The sequence below is a fragment of the Aythya marila genome (genome assembly GCF_965140915.1).
Source record: "Aythya marila genome assembly, chromosome: 15".
In the NCBI taxonomy this organism is placed as follows: domain Eukaryota; kingdom Metazoa; phylum Chordata; class Aves; order Anseriformes; family Anatidae; genus Aythya; species Aythya marila.
Genome location: NC_139056.1, coordinates 730,413 through 756,921, shown reverse-complemented (window position 1 = coordinate 756,921; position 26,509 = coordinate 730,413). Strand labels below are relative to the sequence as shown.

The 26,509-nt window shown below is 44.4% G+C and overlaps 1 protein-coding gene across 1 annotated transcript; it reads right to left on the bottom strand.

Moving 5' to 3' along the window:
* Positions 1-23,314: 23,314 nt before the first annotated feature.
* SOCS1 (suppressor of cytokine signaling 1) lies at positions 23,315-26,005 on the bottom strand. The gene is made up of 2 exons (XM_082772133.1): positions 25,866-26,005; positions 23,315-24,259 (listed from the first exon to the last, which is right to left on the bottom strand). The coding sequence occupies exon 2, from the start codon at positions 24,182-24,184 to the stop codon at positions 23,561-23,563; it is 624 nt and encodes a 207-aa protein (XP_082628259.1). The 5' UTR covers positions 24,185-24,259; positions 25,866-26,005; the 3' UTR covers positions 23,315-23,560.
* Positions 26,006-26,509: the final 504 nt, after the last annotated feature.

The following is a 26,509-nucleotide window of genomic DNA, read 5'->3' as shown; positions in this document are numbered from 1 at the left end:
TGGCCCTGCTTGAGCAGGGGTTGGACCAGACAGCCTTCAGAGGTCCCTTACAATGGCAGCCATTCTGTGATTCTGTGCTAAGGGGAGACTGCAGTGGGTGTATGTGGGGGAAGACATCTTAAAATCCAAATTGACTGCTGTAGCTGCTGACCTATCCTTCATGTAGGCAGCAAGGAAGGTTACAAAGTGGTCACTACACAGCTGCAGGAAAGCTCTCTCACCCTCCGTTGGACCATTCCTATAGATCCGGGAAAAGAAAGCCTATGCACTACTGCTCCAGTCAAGATCAACTTGTAGTTTTCCCTTCCAGAGGGAGAGTTGTGTCTGAGAACTGCCACCAGTCTCTCACCAGCCTTTGGTTTTGTTGACATTATGCAAACGGTTTAGGGCAGTCCTCATATGTCCCACTAAGGTCTAGTTTCACCAGGGTTTGGGACCCTTCTTGTACAAAAAGTTGCCTCTTCCAACTCTTCACTGCAACTTTCTGAATGAGAGCTTTTGAGTCCCTATGGGTTAGGATCAGTGGGAAGGCCAACAAGGCAAGCATCCTGGTGGGGGTCTGTTATAGACCACTGAACCAGGATGAGGAGATGGATGAGGAATTCTACAGACAGCTGGCAGAAGTTGCAAAATCATCAGTGTTTGTTCTTGTAGGGGACTTCAACTTCCCAGACGTATCCTGGAAGCACAGCACAGCCCAGAGAAAGCAGTCTAGGAGGTTTCTGGAGAGCGTGGAAGATAGCTTCCTGATGCAGCTAGTTAGTGAGCCTACCTGGGGAGGTCATAGAATCATAGAATCATAGAATATCCTGAGTTGGAAGGGACCCATGAGGATCATCAAGTCCAACTCCTGGCACTGCACAGGTCTGCCCAAAAGTTTAGACCATGTGACTAAGAGCACAGTCCAATCGCTTTTTATATTCAGACAGGCTTGGTGCAGTGATTACGTCCCTGGGGAGCCTGTTCCAGTGTGCAACCACCCCCTCAGTGAAGAACCTCTTCCTGATGTCCAGCCTAAACTTCCCCTGCCTCAGCTTAACACTGTTCCCGCTGGTGTTTTCAGAGAATAGGTCACCTGCCAATCCACTCCCCCTCATGAGGAAGTTGTAGACCATGATGAGGTCCCCACTCAGCCTCCTCTTCTCCAGGCTGAGAAGGCCCAGTGCCCTCAGCCACTCCTCTTATGTCTTCCCCTCTAGGCCCTTCACCATGTTTGTCACCCTCCTCTGGACACTCTCCAACAGTTTCATGTCCTTTTTGTACTGTGGTGCCCAGAACTGCACACAGTACTTGAGGTGAAGCCACACCAGTGCAGAGCAGAGCGGGACAATCACCTCCCTCGACCGACTAGCGATGCTGTGCTTGATGCACCCCAGGATACAGTTGGCCCTCCTGGCTGCCAGGGCACACTGCTGGCTCATATTCAACTTGCTGTCTACCACAACCCCCAGATCCCTCTCTGTGGGATCCCTCTCTCCAGATCCCTCTCTCCAGGAGTTGGACTTGATGATCCTTATGGGTCCCTTCCAACTCGGGATATGCTATGATTCTGTGATTCTATTGGTGGATAGTCAGCTGAATATGAGCCAGCAGTGTGCTCAGGTGGCCAAGAAGGCCAACACCATCCTGGCTTGTATAAGAAGCAGTGTGGCTAGCGGGGCTAGGGAAGTGATTGTCCCCCTGTACTCGGCTCTGGTGAGGCTACACCTCAAGTACTGTGTTCAGTTTTGGGCCCCTCGCTACAAGAAGGACATCGAGGTGCTTGAGCAGGTCCAGAGAAGGGCGACCAAGCTGGTGAGGGGCATAGAGAACAAGTCCTACGAGGAACAGCTGAGGGAGCTGGGCTTGTTCAGTCTGGAGAAAAGGAGGCTCAGGGGTGATCTTATCGCACTCTACAGGTACCTTAAAGGAGGCTGTAGTGAGGTGGGGGTTGGTCTGTTCTCCCACGTGCCTGGTGACAGGACGAGGGGGAATGGGCTAAAGTTGCGCCAGGGGTGTTTTAGGTTGGATATTAGGAAGAACTTCATTACTGAGAGGGTTGTTAGGCATTGGAATGGGCTGCCCAGGAAAGTGGTGGAGTCACCATCCCTGGAGGTCTTTAAAAGAAGTTTAGATGTAGAGCTTAGTGATATGGTTTAGTGGAGAACTGATTAGTGTTAGGTCAGAGATTGGACTAGATGATCTTGGAGGTCTCTTCCAACCTAGACAATTCTATGATTCTGTGATTAGCCTGGGAATGATGGAGAAGATTTTGGGACGCCTGTTGGTACTGAAGGCAGTCTCTTGGCAAAACTACACACTTGAGATTTTTGACCGGTTTTGCTATTTATTTTTGTAGCCCTTTGCTTATAAACCCCCTTTTCCTCTACACAAAAGCAGAAGCTTCTGAAGGAAAAGGAAAGTTACAATCATTTCCTGTCAGAAATCTTCTAAGATTACCCAAAAGAGCTTAATCACAAACCATGTTGTGGCTATGAGTCTCTTAAAGGAAAGCTCTGTGTCTTTTACACTTCTAATATGATTAAAATTCCTGTCTTCAGCTGCTATTTCTGCTCTTGCTGCTCTTTCTGCTCTTGCTGTTTTACTCTGTGGTTATGAGAGATCACTCAATCAAATTTTAAGGAAAGGCAAATTAATGAAACAGCCCACATGTGTTGATGATGAGGAAATAGGAAATACTTAGTAGGGTGCCTTGTCTGATGGGCAGGGCAGTGGGGCAGTTAGCTGCATGTGTATTATGGTGCTGCAATACACCACATAGTCATTGCCCTATTTGTAGCATAAACACATACATAACACTTCAGAAAGCAGATGAGCCAAATTTTCTATTAAAAAAAAAAAAAAGGCCCGAAGTGCTACAGTTTGCCTCACTGCAGTCCTGTGCCCACACCTTCCCTTCCTGCAGCCCTGTCACCCTGTTTCTGAGAATATGCCGCTCCCAGTTCTTCCAGGTGTCGCTTACAATGCTGAATCCCTACAAGTTTTGTGCATTGAGCAGCTTGGCTTCTCTCTGAGGTAGTTTGATATTTCAGGTCATTTGGGTTATCGGAAGTATCGGCCATAGCGCTTTTGCTTTCAGTGCTCAGTTCTTTGAGTTCGTGCTGTGCATTTCCAGGGAAGGATCTGGCCATCCAGCTGCACAGCTCCAGCACTTCTGGCTCTATCTACTGAGAAAATATGTGAAATTATTTCCAGGGTTTTGCAGTGTAGCTCTCCCTCATAGACCTGACACTTCCTGGTCAGGAGGGATGGGGACAGGAAGGGGGTTCCTGAGACCTCTCATTTATCTGTCATGATGACAGTTTCTTAAAACAGAAGTAGAATTACTATAACACATTTACAAGCCTGCTAACAGCAAAACAGAAACTGAAATTACACATGCAGTTCTGCTAATGAGAGCTTTGAGGTTTTTTTGTTGTTGTTTTTTTTTTGTTTTGTTTTGTTTGTTTGTTTGTTTGTTTGTTTTGGTTTTTGTTTTTTTGATTTTTAAATTCAAGGTCCCATTTGACAGGAACAAAATCCACTGACTCATAAAGTCTTAGTTTATTTAGAGTCTCTAATGTGAAGTAACTGAAAACAAACAGCAACAACAACAAAGAAAAAAAAAAAAACTCTTTCTGAGTTTTCTTAACCATGCCATTAACATATCACTTGAATCACTAGATAAAAACTCGATGTTGATCTAAACCAATGTTACAAGTAAACAGTGAAATGTTAGAAAAAGGCAGCTACTTTACTGGAAACTTTTAATCCAAGAGCTATTTCTCCTGCAGAGTCTCCAAGCAGCTGCTGCACAATAAGGGCATGATTATCTGAAAGGCCATACCTTGGGGTAAAAGGAAGGCCATTGATTTTCATTTTGAAGAGTTACTGAAATCCAGGAGGAGAGAGAATGAGGGATTGCTAAGTTCCAGGTCAAGTAAAACAGAAATAATGACGACTGCGAGTGGATGGGCAGCCAAAATGTCTGGGTGCCTTTAAAGCTGCATAATTCTGTACCAGCAAACTTCAGGGAAACAGGCAGGTTTGTTTTCCAGGAAGAGATAATAATGTAGAAACCTCTTTCTTGTGGCTTTCTTTAATCACATGGAGGGATGGTGTTAAAAGCCAAGCACACACAGAGAGAGACGCTCCCTTTGAACTACAAAAGCACAGCATATCCTAGTCTCAGTTCACTAAGCGGGTACTTTACTGAAAGAGTCATCTCTTGTGTTGGGCTGTCCTCCTGTATCTCTTTAAAAACAGCTATTTAGTGGCCTTTGCTGTTACAGTATTATCAGCGTGCAGAAAGGGTGTCACTGGAACATGCTTGTGTGACTTTGTCTGTTTCTCTTCAAGCATTTTTGAGTGTATCTGACAATAGCTGTGCAAATCCAGTTAATGTTTTTCACTAGCTGAGCATTTACCCAGAGCTGTGCCTGGGAACATTCTGATGATGTATGGTTGTATCCTATTTCATTTCAGATTTGTAGGTCACTGCTTCCTCCTCGTACAGATTGAGCTGTCAATTTTTGTATGTATATGGGCTCAAATAAATCCCTGTCTTATACCCTTTTGGTGTGTCCTAGGAGAGCTGAGGTGTTGGCTGCTAGATCTGGAGTGCCTTTAGAAAACACAGACATGTGAAGTCCGGCTACAAGCAGAAACACAGAGATGGATATACAATGAACTGTTTGCAGCCACTTTTGTTCCCCTTTCATTAAATCTATGTTATCTTCACCCAGGAGGAATAACCATGGTGCAGCAGACGGGCATCCAGTCTCAGCCCACACCTCCCTGCTGCTTCCCTGCCAGAGGAAGAAGATCCCCTGGTGAGATGTTCATCGCTGCCCTGGGACTCCTATTCTGACACTCCAACCTCTGGTACGATCTAAATGCTGAGAAAGGTAAAGTTCTAGAGAAGTTTTAGAAAAGAAAGATGGAAGGATTTAATAGCTCCTGTACAAGAAAATAAGAGCATACTGGCCAAAAGCCTGCTCTTCTTTTCAGGGAATTACCAACAGGCAGATTACAATGATTACCTTCTAAATTGTAGTAACCAACCACATTTTCTGTGAAGATAACTTTGGATTCCAGTAAGTAAAAAGAAAAATAAAAGTTGCTGTTGGTTGTCCCCCCCACTTCCCTCCTCGTCCCTTTTTTCCAGGAACTCAGTACTGTCTTATATGCCTGTACATTTGTGTCATCCAGTGTACATTTGGAATCATCCAAACAAAGCCGTGTGGCAATCCCTGTATGTGCCTGCAGTTGGCCATAAAGCTTCTCTTCTTTGCAGGCTCAGAAAAGGCTCTGCTGTTTTTTTCCTGTGCTGAGATCCCAATCTCCACAGATCAGTGAAAACTTTCCCTCCATTCCCATCCATTTGGATGGAATCCTCGGGCTCTTACTCAGCTGCAGGCTTTCCCCAGAGGAGACTTTAGTTTCTTGAAAGCTAACATCTGACGGCCCTACCCATGAAAGCACAAATTCAGTCTAACCCAATGCAGAAGGCTATTGAATTCATATTCATAGACATAACTAGGTAAATAAAATGGGCTGTTTTTCTCCAACCAATTACTTTCTGTGCAAAAGGGATTTCCTATGTTTTAGCAAAAACTCAAATGCTTCTGAGATCTCTTTTGAATTCAGTTTTGCAGTCACTGTCAACTTCCTGCTGCAACTTCTATGGGGCTTTTGCCTAAAAAAGACTGGGGAAATCTGAGGCCTTGATTCTGAATTGCTTACTAATGCAGTTCACTATAAATCTGTAATGTTCTTGGATTAGTCACTGGCATGTTTTCTTTCTCTCCATCTTTTATTTTACTCCATAGATATTCAGTATTAATTACAGATTTTTTTTTTCCAATGAAATCTAAATTTAGCATTTAAATTTAACTTACGTTCCTTGGACAATTAATGGAGAGAAAGTTTTGCATTCATCTCTTCCTTTGGCAGGCTTTTCATTGTGAGTAAGGCCATTCCCTTTTTGTGGCAGAATTCGCAAAGCTCTGTATGTGTTTGCTTGTGGGCCCTACCTGCCACATTACTAATAGACTCTGAATGATTTCTCTCAGCTATTGGGTATACACCATCAGTTCTACATTTCATTTCCAGTTTGATCCTGCCAAACTCAACAGTACGCTCCTGTGACAGCTGTTCAGTGGCTCGGGTCTAGATTGGGAAGTTTGTCTTTTACTGATGTTCTGCAGGACTGATTTGCTAGATCTGGTAAACAAATAGGAGCTGATATCTGCTGTAAGCTCTCATTGTACTTTAATACACAAAGGTGTCTCTTATATTCAGCACTATGGAGGTTAACACAAATAACGGAACAAAGAGTTGTCATAAAATCTTGAAAAATTACAGTCTATCCCAGCCAAATATTCCTGCCATAGGTTAGCACTGTTTCTGACATTTCTTGGATCTTTCTTTTAGCCATTTTAGCTCCCTAATGTGACATGGTTTGACTTTTTTTTTTTCTTTTTTTCTAAGTTAGCAAGTAGTCTTGACTCTGGAAGGGTTTAAGAGACAGTACAAAGGATGAGGTGGGATTCTATAGCCCAGGCACAGTGATGGATAAAAAGAACGGCCAAGATTGTGTGGGGGAGTTACTGGATTGTGTCAGCTGTGTGTGACACCATACCCTTGAGTTGTTTAGAAAACACCCTGCCTATATTGTTTCTATTGCACAAAGTAGACAGCTGTCAGCCTTCTTGTTACTGGCTCACAAGAAAGAGCTAAAATTGTTGAGAAAAATCTGCCTTCAGGAATGCAAAATATAGATTGGGACAAGTTTTACATACCAAGCTTGCCCAGTGTCCTAAGAGGGGGCACGTTTTTATTTAGAGCAGCTCAAAGAAGGGCTATACTGCCCAAACTGTTGGGGGACAAGCCATTTGGACTAAGTCCTTCAGGCTGCCTTCAATACCTCATGCGGGGATTACATACACAGTATGGGTCAGTCTGCTTTTTCAGTGAGTCTGCTTTTACCTGCTCATCAACTTCAGTTTGGAGGATCACAATATGTGTGTTACACAAATGTACTGAAGGCACTTCAGTGTTCGTGTACCTCCAGGAGGGAGGTGGAAGGAACTTCTAGTATTGGTGGGAAGAGGAGCATGATCTGTCATGTATGTATGGTGAAAGCAATTGCTTTATAGCTCCTTTTGATTAAATGAGATTCTTTCTCACTCCACATGAGTAATGCATCTGCCATACCTCAAAGAGTCAACTCACTGTTTTAAGGGAAGTCATGGAAATTCTGCATAGCAATACCATAATAAGTGAATGTACACCACCCTCCCAATGCCAAATTTGCTGTTATTATTTTCAAATAACTCCACTGATCTCTGCTTTTGTTCCCACTTAGCTGAGTCTATTCCCCTTACCTCACCAGATGTGGAAAGACTCATTAGCCTATTTTGTGTCTGCATGTGCAGACCACACCACATCCACCTCCTCTCATTCGCTTTCTCCCACTTGCTGGCAGTGATACAAGCTCTCAGGACTCCTGCTCTCAGAAGTTATATCTCTGACAGGTAGATTCAAGCTTGCCAGCCAGTAGGTGGGTGGCTGCCTTTAGACCATTAACGAGACAAAATTACTAGTAGCCAGAGCAAGCTGCATCAGAGCCAACCCGTCCTGTGTTGCAAAACTTCCCACAGGTGCCCATAGAGGCACAGGGGGAGAATACCTTCCTAGCTCTGTCCTCTGCTTTCATCTGGCTCAAGCAGGTCCAAACTTGCTCCCTATCCCTCTGAAAGGACAGGGCAGATTTCACAACTTGTGTTAACAACCATTTTGGAAATCCCACACAAGACATAGATAGGTAAATGCTATGATATTTTCCTTATAGACTTCTCCTCAGAAGTGGTAGGGAAATCCCCAGTCATTGCAGGTGAGGGCACAGCCCTTCCAGTTCTAGATTCTCCGGCTTTTGGAGCACGAGAGCTTGGATAGCTGCCCTCCTCTCTGTCCTTTCTCTGCCTTGCTCACTTGCAGCAAGGCAGAGAAAGCACTAGTGCAGCACTTTTACAAGGCATCTGAAGCCTGCAGAGTTGTTTTAAACGGGATTCCCATCCCACAGATTGTGTGCGAGTGCAAATAAACTCTTTAAGTGTCACTGGGGTGGAAAAGAAGAGTGAATGGTTTTGTGATGTGATTTCTCTCTGTTGCCTCTGTAGAAAGCTCTCTGCAAAGCCTGGGTTGTTTATGCAAAGCAACCAAACCCCTTTCCATGAGAACTGGTAGCTAAATATTGGTCAAAGTCCAGCTATTAGGTTTATAGAGCACTAGTGGAATATAATATACAAGCATTTTTCTTATTTCTTCTCCCTGCATCAACAAGAGTGAGCAGCATACTTCATGGAACAACGTGTCCTCCGGGCGTGCCCAGTTCTGGCATTGGTGGAGGGTCTTCACCCAAGGCTGCTGTGTGCTTGCTGGAAAACAGAGGCTGCTGGAAAACAGAGGCTGTAAGAAGCACGTATCCATCATCCAGAGCTCGGGGCAGGTCTGGTTATTTCATTACACAGTCATCCATAGCTAGGTATAAGGCCACAGGGCAGAAGTAAGTCTGCACTGAGCAGCATAAATATATGGTATCTTTCTGTGAGGGATGAACAGTCAAGAATTACATAGAGGAGGCCTTATCCTCAACATTCAATAGGTCTTACATGTGATTACATGTCAGAGCAGTTGACCAAATGACCATATCTAAGCCTGAAGTGCCTTGTGTATTAGGAAAGTCATATATGAAATGGAGAATCAAAGGATTGCATTTATGTAGGAGCCTTCTGTGAAACAGAGGAACAGAAGAAGGGAAGGAAAAGCCCTCAGTAAAACTAACAAAAGCCTGTACAAACAATACAATTCCCAAGCAAATCATCTTTCCAAGAAAATTGATAATCAGATGTGAAAATCCTGAATCAGATATGGCCATGGTGGTTAGCTATGTCTTTTGGGATTTTTCTAAATAAAGCAAAGGAAAGAGCAAAATCCTCACCTCAAAAAACCTCACTGTTATTCATGTTGTGAGGAGGAAAAAAAAAAAAAAAAGCAGAATGGAGCTGTTAAATATTTGAGCACTGGCAAGCTGAGGAAGTGCAAGAGCAAGCAAATTCAAATTTATCTTTGATGAGGTGCCAATTAACCTGATGTGCAGCATGATTCTCCTAAATTAGGTCAAATACTTTCTGATAGATGTAAACCCAAGTGCCGATGAGGAAGCACTTCTGACTTTCTTGTATTCTAACACCTGAACTTCCTGCCAACCACCAACATCCTGTTTCTGTTACTGTCAGAGCCACTCATACATTTTACAGTCAGATCTGATTAGTGCAGGCCAGGTGGCATTATTTGATGGGCCATTGTATGGTGAGTAAGCTTTTCTACTGAAATCAAGGCTTTTGACTAGCCATAGGTGGGAGAACTTCTGTTGTATCAGCCTGATATATGCACAGTCTAGTCCTGCTTTTGCTACCACTATGATCAATAGCAAAAATCCCCCAACTCCAGTAAAAAATCACAAAAGTGTATGTTTCTTGAAAAAAAACTCTCCTTTTCATGCCTTTGCTCCTGACTGCCTTAGGTATATGGATGGCCTCACCCTTTCACAGCCTTCCACAATCAAACATCAAAGTCCCGAGGAAGTTGCTGTATTTGCCAAGAATTTTTTTTTTTCCTCCCCAGTGGTCTAGTGGTCAGAGCACTTGCTTCCAGCCAGACATGGTGCTGGGAGAGGAAGAGGTTCAAGTCCTTGTTGCCTCACTCTGAGGCTTTGTGGTGGAGGGGAAGGGGCTTTGCTCTGTGGAGGAGAGGTGGGATCTGTGCAAAAGGCTGGTCTGAGCAGGGGAGGTCTGCAACCCCCTGCCTAGATCACTCCCCAGGCTAGAGAAATCCTGCAGTTTAGTCATTGCTCCAGAATTATTGATGGATTTTAGTCATTCACAGTTTCTTTTCCTTCTATTTTCCTTCTCCTTTCCTTTTCTTTCTCCTGTGTGCACCTAACTCTCCAGAGGCTGGATTCGTTTTCCTAGACTTGCTTCTATTAGCTTCATTTCCTAAAGTGGATGAAGCAGAGATCACAGACTGCAGTATTCCCAAAGCAGGGCTAGCATGTGCAAGTCTCAGCTCCAACTTGGTCATATGGAAATACGTCTTTCTTTTAAACCTATAGAAAAAATAAGATTGGACCAGATGTGGAATGTTGACTAGGTCATCCTCCTCAAAACTCTTAATATTGAACCGTCCAGAGCAGAAAACATGAACTGATTTGTAAAGTAAAAACTGAGTTCAGTGAAAAGCTCATTGCTCCCCTGCCACCCTCATTAATAATATTAGCAAATATTGTTTGATGATACTCTTTTCCCCTTCTCAGCCTTTAATTTCCTGGAGAATTGTACCTGAAGGGGGAATTTAAAGGATTGTGACTGTGAGATATGTTCTTTAACTGCAGTGGTTCCGGTGTGAAGGTGTGGTTGTTTTACAGTAAAATGTGCCATTTGTTGAACACCCTGTGTGGAGCAGGCAGCTGGCTGCTTAGATTTGTGGCCGTTATATCTCTTTAAAAGGACATTAATAGCAAACAGCATTACCACGTGCAATTTAGCTGTTTAGGAGTTACCAAGAGAAGATAGTATTTATGCCAGCTTTTTCATGACAGGTCAATTATTTTGTTAGCACAGGCAACAGTGTATTTGTATTGTGCAACTCTTCCTAGGAACTGAACTGCACTGGAGGACAGGAAATCATGGGAAGTAGGATGGACTTGAATTAAAAGGAATGGATTTGTTTTTCTTGCTTTTGAATGCCAGTGCCTGTTGAGCTGCAACGACATACTGTACAATCTGTGTTTCTCATTATGCAACTAAGGAAAAGTAAAACCTGCAGAAGTTTAAAGTAAAAGTGATAGAGTGCAGTTATTTTTGAGTTTAGTTTCTTTTCCCTTGTTCTGTTTCACTGTGGTGACACGTGGTCTCCTCAGGTCAAAACTTTTTATTTTGTGAGAACTTTGCAAGGTGCTATTTTACAGAACTTCCTGAGGTGAACTTTGGCCAAAACTGTCTTAATCTAAAGGAATAAATGACCACCTAACTCAATGCACAGTGTTTAAAATTCAGCCACTTCTGTAAATTTTATAGCTGGTGAGGCCATGTTACTTTCATAATCTGCCTGCTACATAAGGACTTTATGACTCAGACTAGGGGAGGTTCATAAATACTTTGCCCTTGATTATCTAAAAAGACACTATGTTATGCAGGTGTTTAATAGATGTCTCCGCCCACTCCCTTTTTATCCTCTACAATCAGCATCTTATGTTAATTGCAAAATAGTGCACTTACTGTGGATTAAACTTGAATAAAAGAGATTGCATATTTCTGCTCAGGCACTAAAGGCTGTTAAAACTGACCTGCACTAAATTCAAGCTTGAAAAATTTGGACCACCAGAAGTATAAATTGTATGGCAATTAATTTTTGGACTTCTCCAAGTCCTCAATAAGGGCTCAGGCCCTTCACCTTTCTTCAGTGGACAGTGAGCAGCTTTTGGAGTGTACTGATATGTGTAACATCTTAATCTTGGAATAAACAGCTCTATATTAGCTATATAGTTATTCTGCACTTGGTGCTCCTTTTTAATAATAGTTCCCTTGCCAGCTGTATGTCCTCACAGCTGTTGATCCCTCTTTCAAAATCCAGGTCATGTTTTCTCTGGATCTCTCAAACACATCACCTCCTTCCAAACTTTCTCAGCCTTCCAGGATGCTTTCCAGTCCCCCACATTTCACACAATTTTTTCCTTTAGAAAGAGAATATTTTATCTCAAGGTTAGTTTTCAGCTCAGCTCAGTTTCTGTTGACTTCGGCAGAGATTGAATTACTCTCTTTAAGAAACCCTGAAGACCTCTGTCTGTTCCTTGAACCTGGCATTTCAATTCAGTGTTCAAGATATACGCATGTGCTTATAAACTGACTCAAAGCCCATTTACACCACCTTGGCATATGCCTATGGGTCATGTTTTTGCGTTTACGCTTGATTATCCTCAGTGTGTTTGTACACAATGTTAACAGATAACGGTTTGTATACTATGTAGCTGCAACAGGCCAGGATGCAGCATTCAGCTTTTCCTTTCACTCAGAACAGAAGCTCCGGTTGGGAGGATAAGCTGCAGTGCTGTAAACTTTAAGGAGTCAAGAGAGATTATTCATCACCAGTAGAAATACCACTGCTAAAACCCACCTGGGCTTCCAGTCTCCAGATGTATTTTGGACAGAGGGGAGACCTTCTGCATTTTTTAAAATGACAGTGTTCTTAAAAACTATACTGAAATTATAAAGGAAATGAAATCTGTAGAAAAGCAAGGAGAAAATAATATGGATGGCTGAGCAAGCCATTCAAAGCCCTGGACTGTGGAGTCCTCACTCTATATTCAACATAGACATAGCATTACATGTTGTCCTCATTTGTGCCTTTTATAGTAGATTTAGAAATGGCATGGAAGTCCAATAGGAAGTCCTATTTCAATAGCATGGGACTAACAATTTCAACCTGTGATTGAAATTGTTGCTATATTAACCTTGGAAAGGAGCTTATGTAGTTTTGCATGCAGTGCATAAATTACACACATCAGGAAGAAAGATTACCTGGTTTTTATTAGTTCCAGAGTATAATAAAAAGATATACTGTACAACTCACAGAGTTCACATGAAAAATTTCTTCCTCATTAGGCACACTGGTTTTAAAAGTAGATGTCGAACAATAATTAGACATCTGGGAAAATAATCAGCAAATACTTCTTGGTACCTAGACCTTTGTACTTCTATACCCCAAGACTCTTCCTAAATATATGTGTGTATTACAGCACAGGTAAGGGAATGAGGGCATAGGGAGGTTTATGGACTGAGGGCTGAAATATTGAGAGACTCCTATCCTACTGTCAGAAAGGTGTGCTTTAGGGAGTTGTGGTTTCAGCAGGGCAGCTCTAGATAGACCATACTGAACTAAAAAAAAAAAAAAAAAAAAAAAGCTGACCAATTACAAGAACAATATTGTTTGTAAATGCTAGCTGGACAGCTGCTTGGTCATACGCTCTGTTAGCACTGCTCAGCCAGTCACTGGCTTTTTCTGTGCAGCAGCAGTGATGAGATGAGAAAACTTACAGCAGCCAGAAACTCTTGTAGGAAAATGGAAATCACATTACTTTACCAAGAGTGCTGGGCTGAGAATACTGGAACTGAAATTATTACCTTTGAGAAAGGCACCATCTATTTTGCGTATAATTATACAAATATAGTACATTCCAAGCCTGCAAAGGTGATAGCTACATGATATGCTGCAGATCTGTGGACCAAACAAGTGCAGCCAGTGCTCTGGAGCACCACACCTGCTCTCTGGCTATTACACTTTCTTGTCTGGGAAAATCATCCCTTGGCTGCTGACTTTGTAAAGTTGGCCTGACAAGTGTATTCTCTTCCTGCAGAACCAGAATTTTTCCTGCTTCTCCTTTCTTCCTGGTTTTCCACGTCAAATAGACCCACATTTGCATAAGACAGCAACTTGCATACAGTACATTTATTTACAGGACAGTGATAGATATTTCATTAATCACAATTACTGAGTAACTGTGCAAGATTAGATAGAGGAGGTCCTTGTACTTGAAAAGGGAAATTCCTCTCTCCTGCCTGAAAAAGGCTTTGAGGTACTGAACAGGTGAATTTGTTTTAAGCAGAAGGTAATAGCTATCTCGTGTTTGTAAAACTTTCATGGCTTGCTTTGTTTTATTTCAGATAGCTGGCCTCCTTGTGAACAGGGACAAACCAGGGGAACCATCCACACAGTGTCATCTAATTTAGAGATCTAATTGCCCCATTAGCAATTAGGCATCGGCCTTTGAAAGCTTTTGATTTGCACCTGTCAGAGGTCTAAAGTAGATGTAATCAACAGCCTACCTGATGAGGGTAAGTGGAAGTATAAGGGGGACAGAAAACCAAAAATAATCTCTGAAGTATTTGGCAAAAACTTTTTCTGAAAGAGCTATCTACTTAAATATGTGCTAGGGGTCTAGCAAGGGGGGTTACTGTTTTTTGTCTGAGGAGAACAATGGAAGTAGCTAGTAGTCTTACTCCTTCTGTAGCATAATTATCTCCCAAATTCATACCAGTGATGTTAGAGACCTTATCTATTCCACCTCTGTACCAAGAGATATGCTGTCTCCAGCTCTGTGTCTCTCTAGGTTGCCTGAACAGTGATGGCACATGGGCAGGTCAAGAAATAACCAAACAGGACAATTCCACTGAATGTTACAAAGTCATTAAGCCTTAGTCCACTGTCTGTTGCAACTTACTGGGAGAGTACTTTACGTTCATTTCTGTTTTCAGTGCTCTGTTGGGGAACCAGAAGTCATTTGAATCCCTGAGAGGATACGTAAAATCTCAGCCTGAAAGTTCAATCTGACTCAAATTCCAGTAATAATTGGTTTCTGCTGGAGGGAAGTTGATTAGGGGAAAGTTTGGTTAGGGCAAAAATGTAACGTAGGTATTGGTTTCAGTTTGAAGGGCAAATGGAGATTTGCAAATACTCTGCAGAGCTAGAAGGAATGGGGGCAGGAAATTGCCCGTGATCTTGCATACCCACTTTCGGTATCAAAACTGAAGAGCATAGATAGGATTTCACCTCACCCTCAACCTGTGAATTAGCTGGAGCTCTATCAGATAAGAAATCTTCATGATGCAAACATAGCTGTTAGCTTTCATTTTAAGATAACACTTACTGTTATTTAAAAATATTATCTATAGTAACATTGATCTTCCATGGAAACTGATTTCACACAGGAACCATGTTTTCACTCCAGATGCATGCATATTCTGATCCTTTGTTCAGCCCCTTTGGTATGGTTATTTTACTTTTTCCCAGAACACACACATAAGTTGTGACTAGAACAGATTTACCAGGAGAAATAATGGGTCTGCAGTGGGTCTCTCTGCCCACTCACACTGTGTCTTACAGAGTGTTCTTGGGCTCAGGACCTGTGGGGGCAATACCACGTTGGGGCTTCTTCCACTCTCCTGCAGCTGGAGGTGGCTTCTCCTGTGCTCATGCTGCCTGCATGGTACCTATTAGACCTACAGACCTTATTTTTTTACTTAAATCCTGTGAAAGAAGGAGGGGATTGATTAAATTATCCCAGATCTTCAGCCTAAGGTGAATGTAACTGAATTCAGAGGCTTCATTTCCATTGAAAACATTTTCATCCTCCAGCACACTGGAAACCTTTTATTCTACCCTGACTTATCCTAGGAGCATCATGAGCAAATTAAAATATTGCTTTACAGCTACAAAGAAGGTGTGGACTTCAGGACCTGATTCCACCTCCCATCTCAAGCTATGTCCCTATTCCCTGTTCTCTGCTTCTGCTGCCACCACCACTAAATGTCCCAGCATTCATCATAGTACAGTCACCCTTTACTACCATCTCCTCTCAAAATTTGCAAATTATTTCTCATATTTTGTTATTTTTTGGTTGCTACTTAGTTTGTTCTTTCCCTTTCTCATCATTAACATGCTCACCTGTGTACACATCATGTGTCCTGACTACTGAAACCATTGATCTCTTTTCTTCTACCCAAAGTCCTCAGGAGAGTGTCAGAACACCAGTTAGCAGTGGAATAAGAAAGGCCAAAGGATTGTTTGCTTTTTTAACAGAACCCGGATGTTCAGTTGCATTATAAAAAGGAAATAAAAGGGAGTGAAGAAATGCCAAGAGCTCTGACACCATCTGAATAAAGGCCTAAGCTGTTTATCCAACTGGGTGCACCTCTCCGGGCCTTTTATCTGTGTGGCCTGCACATCTTATTTCAGTACAGTAGTTACAGCTTCATTTCCACTGCCTGAAAGAGCGAGGAACATAAAGACTGTAAGTTCTTCATAAAGACTTCAAGTTCCTTCCTTTCTCCATATGCTCTGTTAAGACTGGTGATCCAGGCTTTCCTCTTTCTTTACTTGTTACCAAGCTCAGTAAGCAGTGGGTGATTATTAGCTCACCTTACCCAGTCTTGTGCCCGCTCCTATACTGTCAGGTAAGGAAGAAAAATGTACATCAGCTTTAGGGTTTTTTTTCCTCTGCTGCCACTGTCCAAGCTGAGTTTTACTTTCAACAACCTTTGCTCTGGCCAGAGCAGAATACATGAAATTTGCTCATAGTTACAAAGACTCCCCTTGTTTTTATTAAAAACTTGTCAGCTGCATATTTGTTCTCCAATATTTCAAACACATCTACCACCATTATCATCTTTATGTTATTTTCCTTTGATGACAGACTCAAGCCTCTCCTTGTATTTCAGTGCTGGGATCTGGTCTTCAGTTTTGCATTAAATTGAGGCTTCTCTGCTTCTTAAAAAAGTTATACTTCCCACAACTCTTCTACCTCCACATTTTCTTTCCTCACAATGCTGTGATGACCAGTTCATAGCATCTTGCTCGGATTAATTTTTTTTTTTTTTTTTTTTATCACAATCTTGCCACCATTTCAGAAACACAGCTTTAGAATTTATGTCGCAATGCACCTGCAGCCATGTCATGCTGCTTTTATACTGGAAAGAGGACTGTGCATGGGTGCCTGGCTGAGCATGTTGATGGTCAGAAAAGACAAGTTTGCATTGCAAGGTGTGTTAGCTGGTGGAAGAGTACATGGAGTAAGTTCTTCAGTGCTTGACATCCTTCAGCTGAGATTGGATGTTTGCCTAAAAATTCTGGGGAAGTTTAATTGCACATACCTGGCTTTGACAGCATTCACTTACACAGGGATAACTATGTGTTTTGCAAGCCTAACTTACACAGTGTGAGGAATTCCTGGTGAAAACTCAGAAGCCTTTTCATTCTCTTATTCACATCAGTAGTCAAACTAGATGAATGTACTGGTTTCTCTTAGCCTTCAAATCTTTCTAGCATGTAGAGGTACTGTAAAATGTAAGTAAGGGCCATTAGGAACTAATGGCACACTTATCATTGCTAGGGCTGGTCCACAAGTTGCATTGGGCTAACAGCACGGTCTGTATGTCCTGAGCACATATAATGCTGTAAGCGTGGAGGTGTCTGGGTCAGAGCATCCTCTTGGGTGTTCTGGCATATTCTGAATCTGTCTGTGGAGTGTCTCCCTGCAAACCTGAGCACATTTGGCTCACTGTATTCAATATGGATAACTACCAGTTGTGGAATTCAGCCACGTGCAAATAAGGACTTGGTTAGGATTAAACCCATGTCCCTTTCTTGTAACAAAAATAGAATAAAAACAGAATGAGTTATGTTGGAAAGAAGGAAATGTAGTGAATACTTCTATGAAAGTGTTTGGCAATAGATGAGTGCCTAAGAAGCCTCTGGTTAAAGACATTATAGTGGTATATTAGTGATTTTACCATGCAGTCAGGACTTTATCACCATGACTGGAGGGATCAAGCATGCCTACAAATACCACACAGCAGCCAGTGGACTTTATTTGGTGAAAAATGAACAAATCCTTGCACTTGCTTTGTTACAGTTAGCAACAGAGAGCAAACAAACAAAACAGAACTCCGTTAGTGAAGGTGAACTTTTGTGATCATGAGCAGGAGCAGGCCAGGCAGTAGTGATTCACAGGAGATGGAACTCATTAAGGGTGATGAGTAGATTTATTAAACTTCTACATGGCTGGGAGTTACAAAAAATAAAAATAATAGCAAAAAATACCTATAACTGAGATTAAAATAGCAGAAAGATGATCCTACTTTGCCTTGATAATCTTATCAAGAGAAGTAGAGTGAAGGTAGCTGAGCAAACATGGCTTATAGGACAGTTAATTTTTTGTTTTATCCTGCCTGGCTTCTATTCTATCCTCATGATACCCTGTCTTATCCTAGCCGAAGGCTGTTGGGTAATTGCTTTGCTATGCACAAGCATCATCTCCATTGTTCTGGTCTTCAAAATTCACATCCAAAACATGTTGCTGAGGTCCAGACATGGGGGGAAATACTTTTGGTGTGTGGCTAATGCCCATCTGTCTTCTAATTCTCTGGCCTTTGCTGCTTTGTGGACCTTGAGGGTAAGGACATGCAGAAACGGGTGGGAGGGATAGAGTTTTCTTTATGTGCCCTGCTGGCTTGCGTTTCTGTTTCTCCATGGTGGCACAAACAACAGTTTGGGGCCAGGCACAGCAAATCTGTCTGCCATGCTGAGAAGCAGCTGTAGAGGAGAAAGTCAGATCCAGGGACAGGATCTGAGTACCATGCAGTACATCAGCTAAGTCAGCAACAATGAAGGGTCTTGAATGGCACTTAGCAGTCAAAATATGCTTGAGACCCTCTGCACATGCAGGTGGTAGCCTACACTTTGCAAAGAAAGCAACATGGAGTCCCAACTAAGTTGCTGTTATGCAAGCCTTTGTCTCAAAGCTGGAAGAAATGAATACGTGCATTGCTTACACAGCTGCCAGCACCGTGAATGGAGGGGCAGAAGTAGAGCCAGGGGCTGAATGAGAGCACAACGGGAAGGGATGGCATTGGATCTGAACAAGGTGCAGGAGGTGGATGCATTGTTCAATGGAGGATTAAGTATGGGCTGGGTGAAGGGCATTGATGGCTAGATACAGTCAGCATGTTGCCCTAGGGGATACCTTTTTCTTGACTTGAAAATAGCATCAGTGCTGACTGCAGCTGAAGCCTCACTTCTTGTAAATGACTTCAATCATAACAGAATTAGTGTGACCACAGCTTCGCAGCGGGTGAGGTTATGCTTGTCATTCAAGCAGCTCCTATCAAGCATCCAATAACCCTTTGCAGCTGAATTAACCAGACACCTACAGTTGTATTAATTAGCTCCAGTCGTTAGCAAGTGTTTTACAGCTGCAGCATGGTATGTAAATTAACTTACCCTGAAAGCAAACGTGTCTTTCAGTCTTTAAAAAGCCAGGAAGCCCTAGCCTTGCTGCCTGTACAGCTGTACATGAGCAGGGATGGGGTGGGTGCCCCAGTGGGATGCAGAGGGACAGACACCCTGGGGGTGATGCAGCCCTGCTGCAAATGGCTTTAATTTGTGCTGCAAATTATTTCAAATCTGTCCCTTCCCCACTGGCTATCAGCACGGCAGTCTCTTTCCAGAGCTTAGGTCTGCTCCTGAGCACAGTGCCAATTCTTCCACAGTCTTTCCCCAGATTGAATGTTTACTTCACTTCCTAGCCACAGCCAGGAGTGAAAAGGTCAGAGAAAAGAGCTGGGCAGGAAGGGGAGGGACTACAAGCACCACTCTTAGTGTGCTAGTTAGCAGAGAGGGTTGAAATCACTGCACTGTTATGTGTTTCCATTGCTCTGGGGGAGAAATGCAGTTACTTTGACAATGCTGGTACTTTATTTAAACAGAGAATGAGAGATTTGGCAGCTGGCATTGCTACAGAAATCTTCAGGAGATGCCTGCTGTGCCTGTAGGTGTGACAGAGTCCCTAAATCAGTGCCTGCAGGTGCTTTAGAGAGCTCTTCCTTAGACGGTGGGTCAGAGTGAAGTTGTGAATGCACAAACTGCCCAAGGATCATTTTTCAATGATCCTGGGAATTTGGAGAGGTCCCGGTAGACTGGAAGCTGGTAAATGTTGTGCTGATTTTCAAGAAGGGTCAGAAAGAAGACCCTAGCAATTACAGGCCTGTCAGTCTCACGTCAGTGCCTGGTAAAATCATGGAGAAGATGGTTCTCAAACTTATTGAGGCGCACCTGGGGGACAAAGCAGTCATTGGTCCCAGCCAGCATGGGTTTGTGAAGGGTAGGTCCTGCCTAACTAACCTGATTTCCTTTTATGATAAGATCACCCGTATGGTGGACCAAGGGAAACCAGCTGATGTGATTTTTTTGGACTTCAGCAAGGCTTTTGACACGGTTTCCCATAGGATCCTACTGGACAAAATGTCCACCATACAGCTAAATAAAAACATCATACGATGGGTGAGCAATTGGCTAACGGGCAGGGCCCAAAGGGTTATGGTAAATGGGGCTGCGTCAGGCTGGCAGGCGGTCACTAGTGGGGTCCCTCGAGGCTCCCTTTTAGGGCCGGTACTTTTCAATATTTTTATAAACGATCTGGATGTAGGAATAGAAGGTATTTTGAGCAAGTTTGCTGATGACACCAAACTTGGAGGAGTTGTGGACTCAAATGAGGGTGGAAAGGCCTTGCAGAGGGATCTGGACAGGTTGGAGAGCTGGGCAATCACCAACCGCATGAAGTTCAATAAGAGCAAGTGTCGGGTCCTGCACCTGGGACGGGGAAACCCTGGCTGCACGTACAGACTGGGCGATGAGACGCTGGAGAGCAGCCTAGAAGAGAGGGATCTGGGGGTCGTGGTAGACAGCAAGTTGAATATGAGCCAGCAGTGTGCCCTGGCAGCCAGGAGGGCCAACCGTGTCCTGGGGTGCATCAAGCACGGCATCGCTAGTAGGTCAAGGGAGGTGATTGTCCCGCTCTACTCTGCGCTGGTGCGGACTCACCTCGAGTACTGTGTGCAGTTCTGGGCACCACAGTATAAAAAGGACATGAAACTGTTGGAGAGTGTCCAGAGGAGGGCTACGAAGATGGTGAAAGGCCTGGAGGGGAAGACGTACGAAGAACGGCTGAGGTCACTGGGCCTGTTCAGCCTGGAGAAGAGGAGGCTGAGGGGAGACCTCATCACAGTCTACAACTTCCTCGTAAGGGGGTGTCGAGAGGCAGGAGACCTTTTCTCCATTAACACCAGTGACAGGACCCGCGGGAACGGGGTTAAGCTGAGGCAGGGGAAATTTAGGCTTGACATCAGGAGGGGGTTCTTCACAGAGAGGGTGGTTGCACACTGGAACAGGCTCCCCAGGGAAGTGGTCACTGCACCGAGCCTGTCTGAATTTAAGAAGAGATCGGACTGTGCACTTAGTCACATGGTCTGAACTTTTGGGTAGACCTGTGCGGTGTCAAGAGTTGGACTTGATGATCCTTAAGGGTCCCTTCCAACTCAGGATATTCTATGATTCTATGATTTTGTGTTTTGGAGCAGCCTACAGATACCTGCCAGAGATCAGCCTGGCAGCTGTGTTGTGTGCTGGAGAGAGAGCAGCAAAGGAAAGAAAGGGGAAGAGCAAGGGAGGTGGAAAGATAGGTAGTTTAAAAACACAGGCCAGCTTTATCTCCTTTTTTATTAAGAGACCTTATAGCCACTTCTGGCCTTCTTCTTCTCTAAGGACATCTTTATTTTTTTTTACTTTCTTTTTCTGAGCTACCTCAGGTTTGCATTTCACATTAAAGACACAAGGAAGGGATTTAGGCATTTCACTTGGGAAGATACGGATCACTTCTCCTAAGCGTACTCTGAAAGAAAGTAGGTTTACTTCTGTCACGAAGAAACCAAAATGTGCTCAGTCTTTATTCTTTTCATTCCATGTCCCTCATTGGGAAGCCTCTTACCATAAATCTACTTCTAGTTTTGGTTTCCTCAGGGATGCTGGAGAACCTTTCAAGTCACCTTGGACTTGTTCTACCGCTGTTACCTGGGCACTCATTTATATAAAAAGGTAGGAGTCATTCACTTGGGACCTGAGGGGTTAAAATACCATACAAATGGGGCTGGGAAAGGAGGACAGGGAGCAGGATAATAATCTCTGCTGACTGCAAACCAGTTTGGCAGACTTCACCCTAGAGTTTTTTTCCAGCTTAACTTCTTAAAACTGTTTGCATTCAGACAGTCACTTTGCTCCGTTCTTGTAGCTGCTGCATCTCGTGGTGTTTGTGGGTTCCCCAATTTATGCACTGTTGTGGGAAAGTAGTGTTTGGCAACTAATTCCAGCTTTAAACAGAAATAACAGAAATGCTGCCTGGTGGGCTCAGCCAGGGGTGGCTGACAAGGGAGCAGGAGACTGCTTAGCAGGACACACCAAAGAGTGGTTTTAGGGAAGCAGCACAGTAAAGAGTCATATTATAATTAATACCTGTATGGTCATTAGTTTTCTCCTTGTCACAATGGCCAAAGCACTGTGAGTGATCTTTAGTCATGTTTGAGCATGAAACCTATTTATTTTCTGACAAATTATCACTGATAGAAGAGCTGACTTGGTAAAGTAACTTGTGCCTTACTTGAATTAATTTGTACAGCAGACTATATAACAGTCCGTTTCTTAAAAGTGGCTGTAGTTTTAAAAGGAATGTGAGTTACAGTATGGAGAGAGCCCTTTTATCTTAGAAACTCTAGTGATGACTTCATTTACTGCTTGCAGTTACTGTAAGCACTATAGATCCGTGATGATAGAGGACATTTCTGTGAAAGACACTGCTTTCTTTGAAGTGATTTGGTTCAGCTGGTTTTCTAAGCCTATTTTTCACAGATTTCAATAAATGTTTGGGGGATTGCAGAATTGCTTTATCAAAAGTGATACCACTTTTTAAAAATCACACATCATGTTTTGTCAAATTAAGCATCTTAGTCACCCACAGCTACAGCGCTGTGGGGCACTGATTTTACGTTTTACGAGCAAACAAATGCAGTGGTGCCTTCACCAATTTCCTATAAGTGGTATTACAAAACAGCCTGATGTATTTTTAACTTTCTCTGAATGCAGTTCAACCACTAGAAACTGAAGGTGCAAATCTACGGGCTTGTGCTCTCTGAGCCTTGTCATCAGGAGCTAAATCACAAGTTCTTTTCAACTATAGAGTCTGTACCCTGTAGAACATCAGCAATTTCAGGCAAGAAATACATTTTTTAAGTCTAAAGATGCCTGCATCTTTGCTGTTTTTGCACATGTTGAGTTACAGAGAGAAATCATTCCCACAGTGCATCATAATGATAGTGTCCACTGCCTTATGAAGTGCATGTGAATAGTAGCTTGGGACAGTTTTATTTTTCCTCACTGATATTCATGTGGTTTGGTTATGTCAGACAGCAACTTTTCTTGCTTAAAGACTTGTTGCTTTTAATACATACAAGGCAAGCCAGCACTGGTGTAATTAGCTCAACTGGGGGTTTAATCCACCTCCTCAAAACTTAGACAGTATTGTAGTCTTAAACACACTGCTCCTGCTGTTGCATATTTAAGAGAGAGATTTTTAAGCAAATTCATCCTGAGCATGCTGTCTACTTGCATCTTCATTTGAGGCTCTTTAGGGCAGGAATCCTCTGCTGGACCAGCTCTAACAGCTTGTTCAGTAAGGCAAGGTGTCAGACCCCATGGAGACCTGCCTATCACCTGCACTCACATACATAGCAGCTAGAGGTTGTTAACAGGATAGGTACCAGAGTACTTAGTACTGAAAACAGAAATGCTATTCTTTTTTAAAAACTCTCACAATAAAGTTTATTACATTAATAACATTAAAAATATTATAAAATAATAAAATACTCTGCTTGGCAGAAAAATTATGCCGGGGTTTTAAAACCCCAGGTTTGTGCAAACAGTTTTTGTAAACATAAGAAGTCAAGTGTTCAAGTTGCATCCCAAAATACAGTAAGTTGCTACAAAAGTAAGTTTGTTTGCTGTCAAACATGTTTAAAAACCCAGAAGGCTGGATTTCTTTATGCATCTCTCACACGTCCCTATATAGTTAATGCTCTACTTAGATCTGAAATGGGAATGATTTCAGGTAGTCCTTTAAAACAGGATTGAGAGGGATTTGGTTCAAGTTCTCTCTTCCAAAAGTCTTCACGATGCTCTTCCGACAGAGCTCCTGCAAGGGCTGCACGCGGACTTTGCGCAGGGGGGTAACCAGTACCTTCCTCGGGGAACTTAAGTAATGTTCCAGCAGCTTGAAGAGACAGTCAAAAGTCTCTTTGCTGCCATCCAGGCTGAAACGCCCAGTCTGAAAGTTTATCCGGATGCTGGTGGGCCCAGTTGCAGTCTTAACACTGATGGCAAAGAAACAATTCTTCTGCGTGCTGTCCCTGATGAGGAAGGTGCCCTCGGGCTCAGACTTCAGCTTCTCGTGGGCAGCACTAACAGTCAGAGGTCCCCAGTAAAAGCCACAGGCATCCAGCAAGCTGCTTGCTCGAGTGATGCTACTAAAATCCGCTTGCGAGCGAAAGGTTCGGAAGTGCGTGTTGCTCTGTGCCTGCAGAGTGCCAGGCTGGCCTGGGCCGTGGTAGCCTCGAGCCTGTGAACGATCCCGTGCTGGAGGGTCAAGTAGACATCTTGGGTCTGCTGCAACTGCATTATCTGCTGACACCTTGCTGTGCGCTACCATCCTACAGCCTAGACCAGCTGATGCGGTCTTCCATAGCGTCAGTGGCTACGGCAGGGCAGCTTTCCAGCAGTTATTCTGAAATGCCAAAGAGACACAAAGTGAGATCCCCAGGGAAAAGTGGCTGCAACCTCTGAATGACCAAGTTTTCCATTCACATGACTCCCACCCATTATCAAATAATAAAATATTCATTTGACAATTTACACTGGGCAAACAACTGCTTGCTTTTGGACAAGATTAGCAGTCTATTACTACTGCAGAGTCCAAAGCTCCAAAAATATTTAGCAAGGATCAAACAGCTACAGAGGATAATGCAATTTCCCTGCCATGAGCCTGCAGAAGCATCTCAGGACCTGGAGTGACCCAAATGGAAGGAACCTCTCACTGAGAGGTTACCTGGTTCTTACTCCAACAGAGTCGCAAGTCTTCAGATAACAAAGCAAGGAGGTTCTCCAGCCACTTTCTCTGCACTACCCTCTTTCCCTTCCCCCAGTGCTAAGTGCTGTCAGAACTCAGGCAGCATCATTTGGTGCTCTAGGTGCAAAAGAGAAAGCGGGTGAAGGCAACAGAGCCCCTGCAGCTCGGCTCGAGCCTGCAGGTGACTGGGGAAGAGGGCGAAGTGAATAGATGCCATTGTGTGACTGAGGCATAACTTGGAAGGGCAGCCTGCAGCACTGCCAATTTACACAGTAATCCTCAAACTCCTTCCCTCTCTCCTGTTAACCTGAGGCTCAGCCATAAAAGGCTATTTCCCATTCCCCCAACTTTCCCTTGGGATAGCAATGCTCCAACCTCACTAGCTTATACAAATCAACCTCTATGAACCCTTAAAGCATTACTCCTGTCTCTCTCTTTTTTGTATTATATGCACTCTAAGTGGCCCAATCTAAATTGCTTCCTATTGATATATCTTTCAGCATGAGGGACTAAATTCATCCCTCGTGTTACTTCAAAGGAATTAGCAGCGCTGCACCAGGAATGAGCTTGGCCTGAAACATCTACCTCTGACAGCGTGGTTCGATACATCTCTGCCGGCTGCCTTGACCTTACTGGCAAGCATAGATTTTAGGATTTATCCCTACAGTCAGATATAGATCTGCAGCTTGTTGAGAAACCTTGAAGGGTTCTCAGAAATGAATCCCTCAGCCATCTTACGGTTCAGGGTAACATGCTAATGCAGATTTCAAAGAAAGTACACCGCTGGATTCCTGTCTGCGCTAATTTAACAGCTTGCTGTTTGGTTTCAGTTAGGTCATATTACCCTCCTGAAACACCACAGTGGCTTGTAAAAATCCTTCTGCTGGCAAATAACAAGCTGAAAGCAGCGCCGGGCTTTCCTTGCACAAGGACAAGAAAACTGATGTCAGTTTTTCCAGTTTCTGGGCCAGGATTATCGCTCGGCATTTCAAGTTAACACAAAAATTAAGTTTCGGCGCACGCTGCCGACAAAGAACGGCCGAGCCCGAAGGCCGCGGGGCTGCCCGCACAGAGCCGCCCGGTGGCGGGGTAAGCTGCGGGGTCCCGGAGGGGAGCCTGCCCCGGTCCTGCCCCGGTCCGCGGGGCCCTGGGAGGGGTACGGCGGCTGATTCGTCTCGTACACCCCCCCGAGACTCCACAGCGAGCACAACCTCCGATCCAGAGATGGAAGGGTGCCCGCACCCCCACGGCAGCCCCCCCTTACCTTCGGCCGGAGCGCGAACCGTACGCAGGGGCTGCGCGCCCGGCGGCGGGGGCGCGGTGCTGGCCCGGGCGGCCTCCGGAGCATCCTCCGTGCGGGGCCCCCCCTGCCTGGCTCCGCTGCGAGCCGCGGCTGCCCCGGGCGGCACCTCCAGCGCTCTGGGCCCTCTCATCGCCTCTGCTTTCTATTTAACGCGGCGGCGCTTTTCTGCCCGCCCGCCCCTCCCCGGCCTTCTCCGAAAACACGTGGCCCCGCTTCACTTTCACTTTCCCAATGAGTCACGGCTCGCCGGGGCTCAGCCCAGCCGGGTAGGGCTGAGCCGAACCTGGCTCCCAGCGGAGCGCCGGGGGCAGCTGGTACTGCCCCAGCCCCTGCCCTGGGCCGTGCCGAGCCCCGCTGGTCAGTTATCCCCTTGTGCACTGAAAGCCGCCCGAAGGGTGCCAGAGGAGCCCCGCCGCGGCCCGCAGAGGGCGCAGGATTCGGTGTGCCCGCCTCCGGGGGGCGAGGGGAGAGCCGGGATGAGGGGCTGGGACGAGCAGGGGGCAAACGGCCTGCCGAGGGGAGCGGGGCGGCACGGGCAGGGCACGGGAGGGGGCTTCGTGCCTGGCTGTGGAATGGCCAACAAGGGGTGCAGACTTGGAGCAGCA

What these genes read in the sequence shown, in the direction of transcription:
- SOCS1 (XM_082772133.1), bottom strand. Translation starts at nt 24,184, where the DNA reads ATGGTAGCGCACAGCAAGGTGTCAGCAGATAATGCAGTTGCAGCAGAC.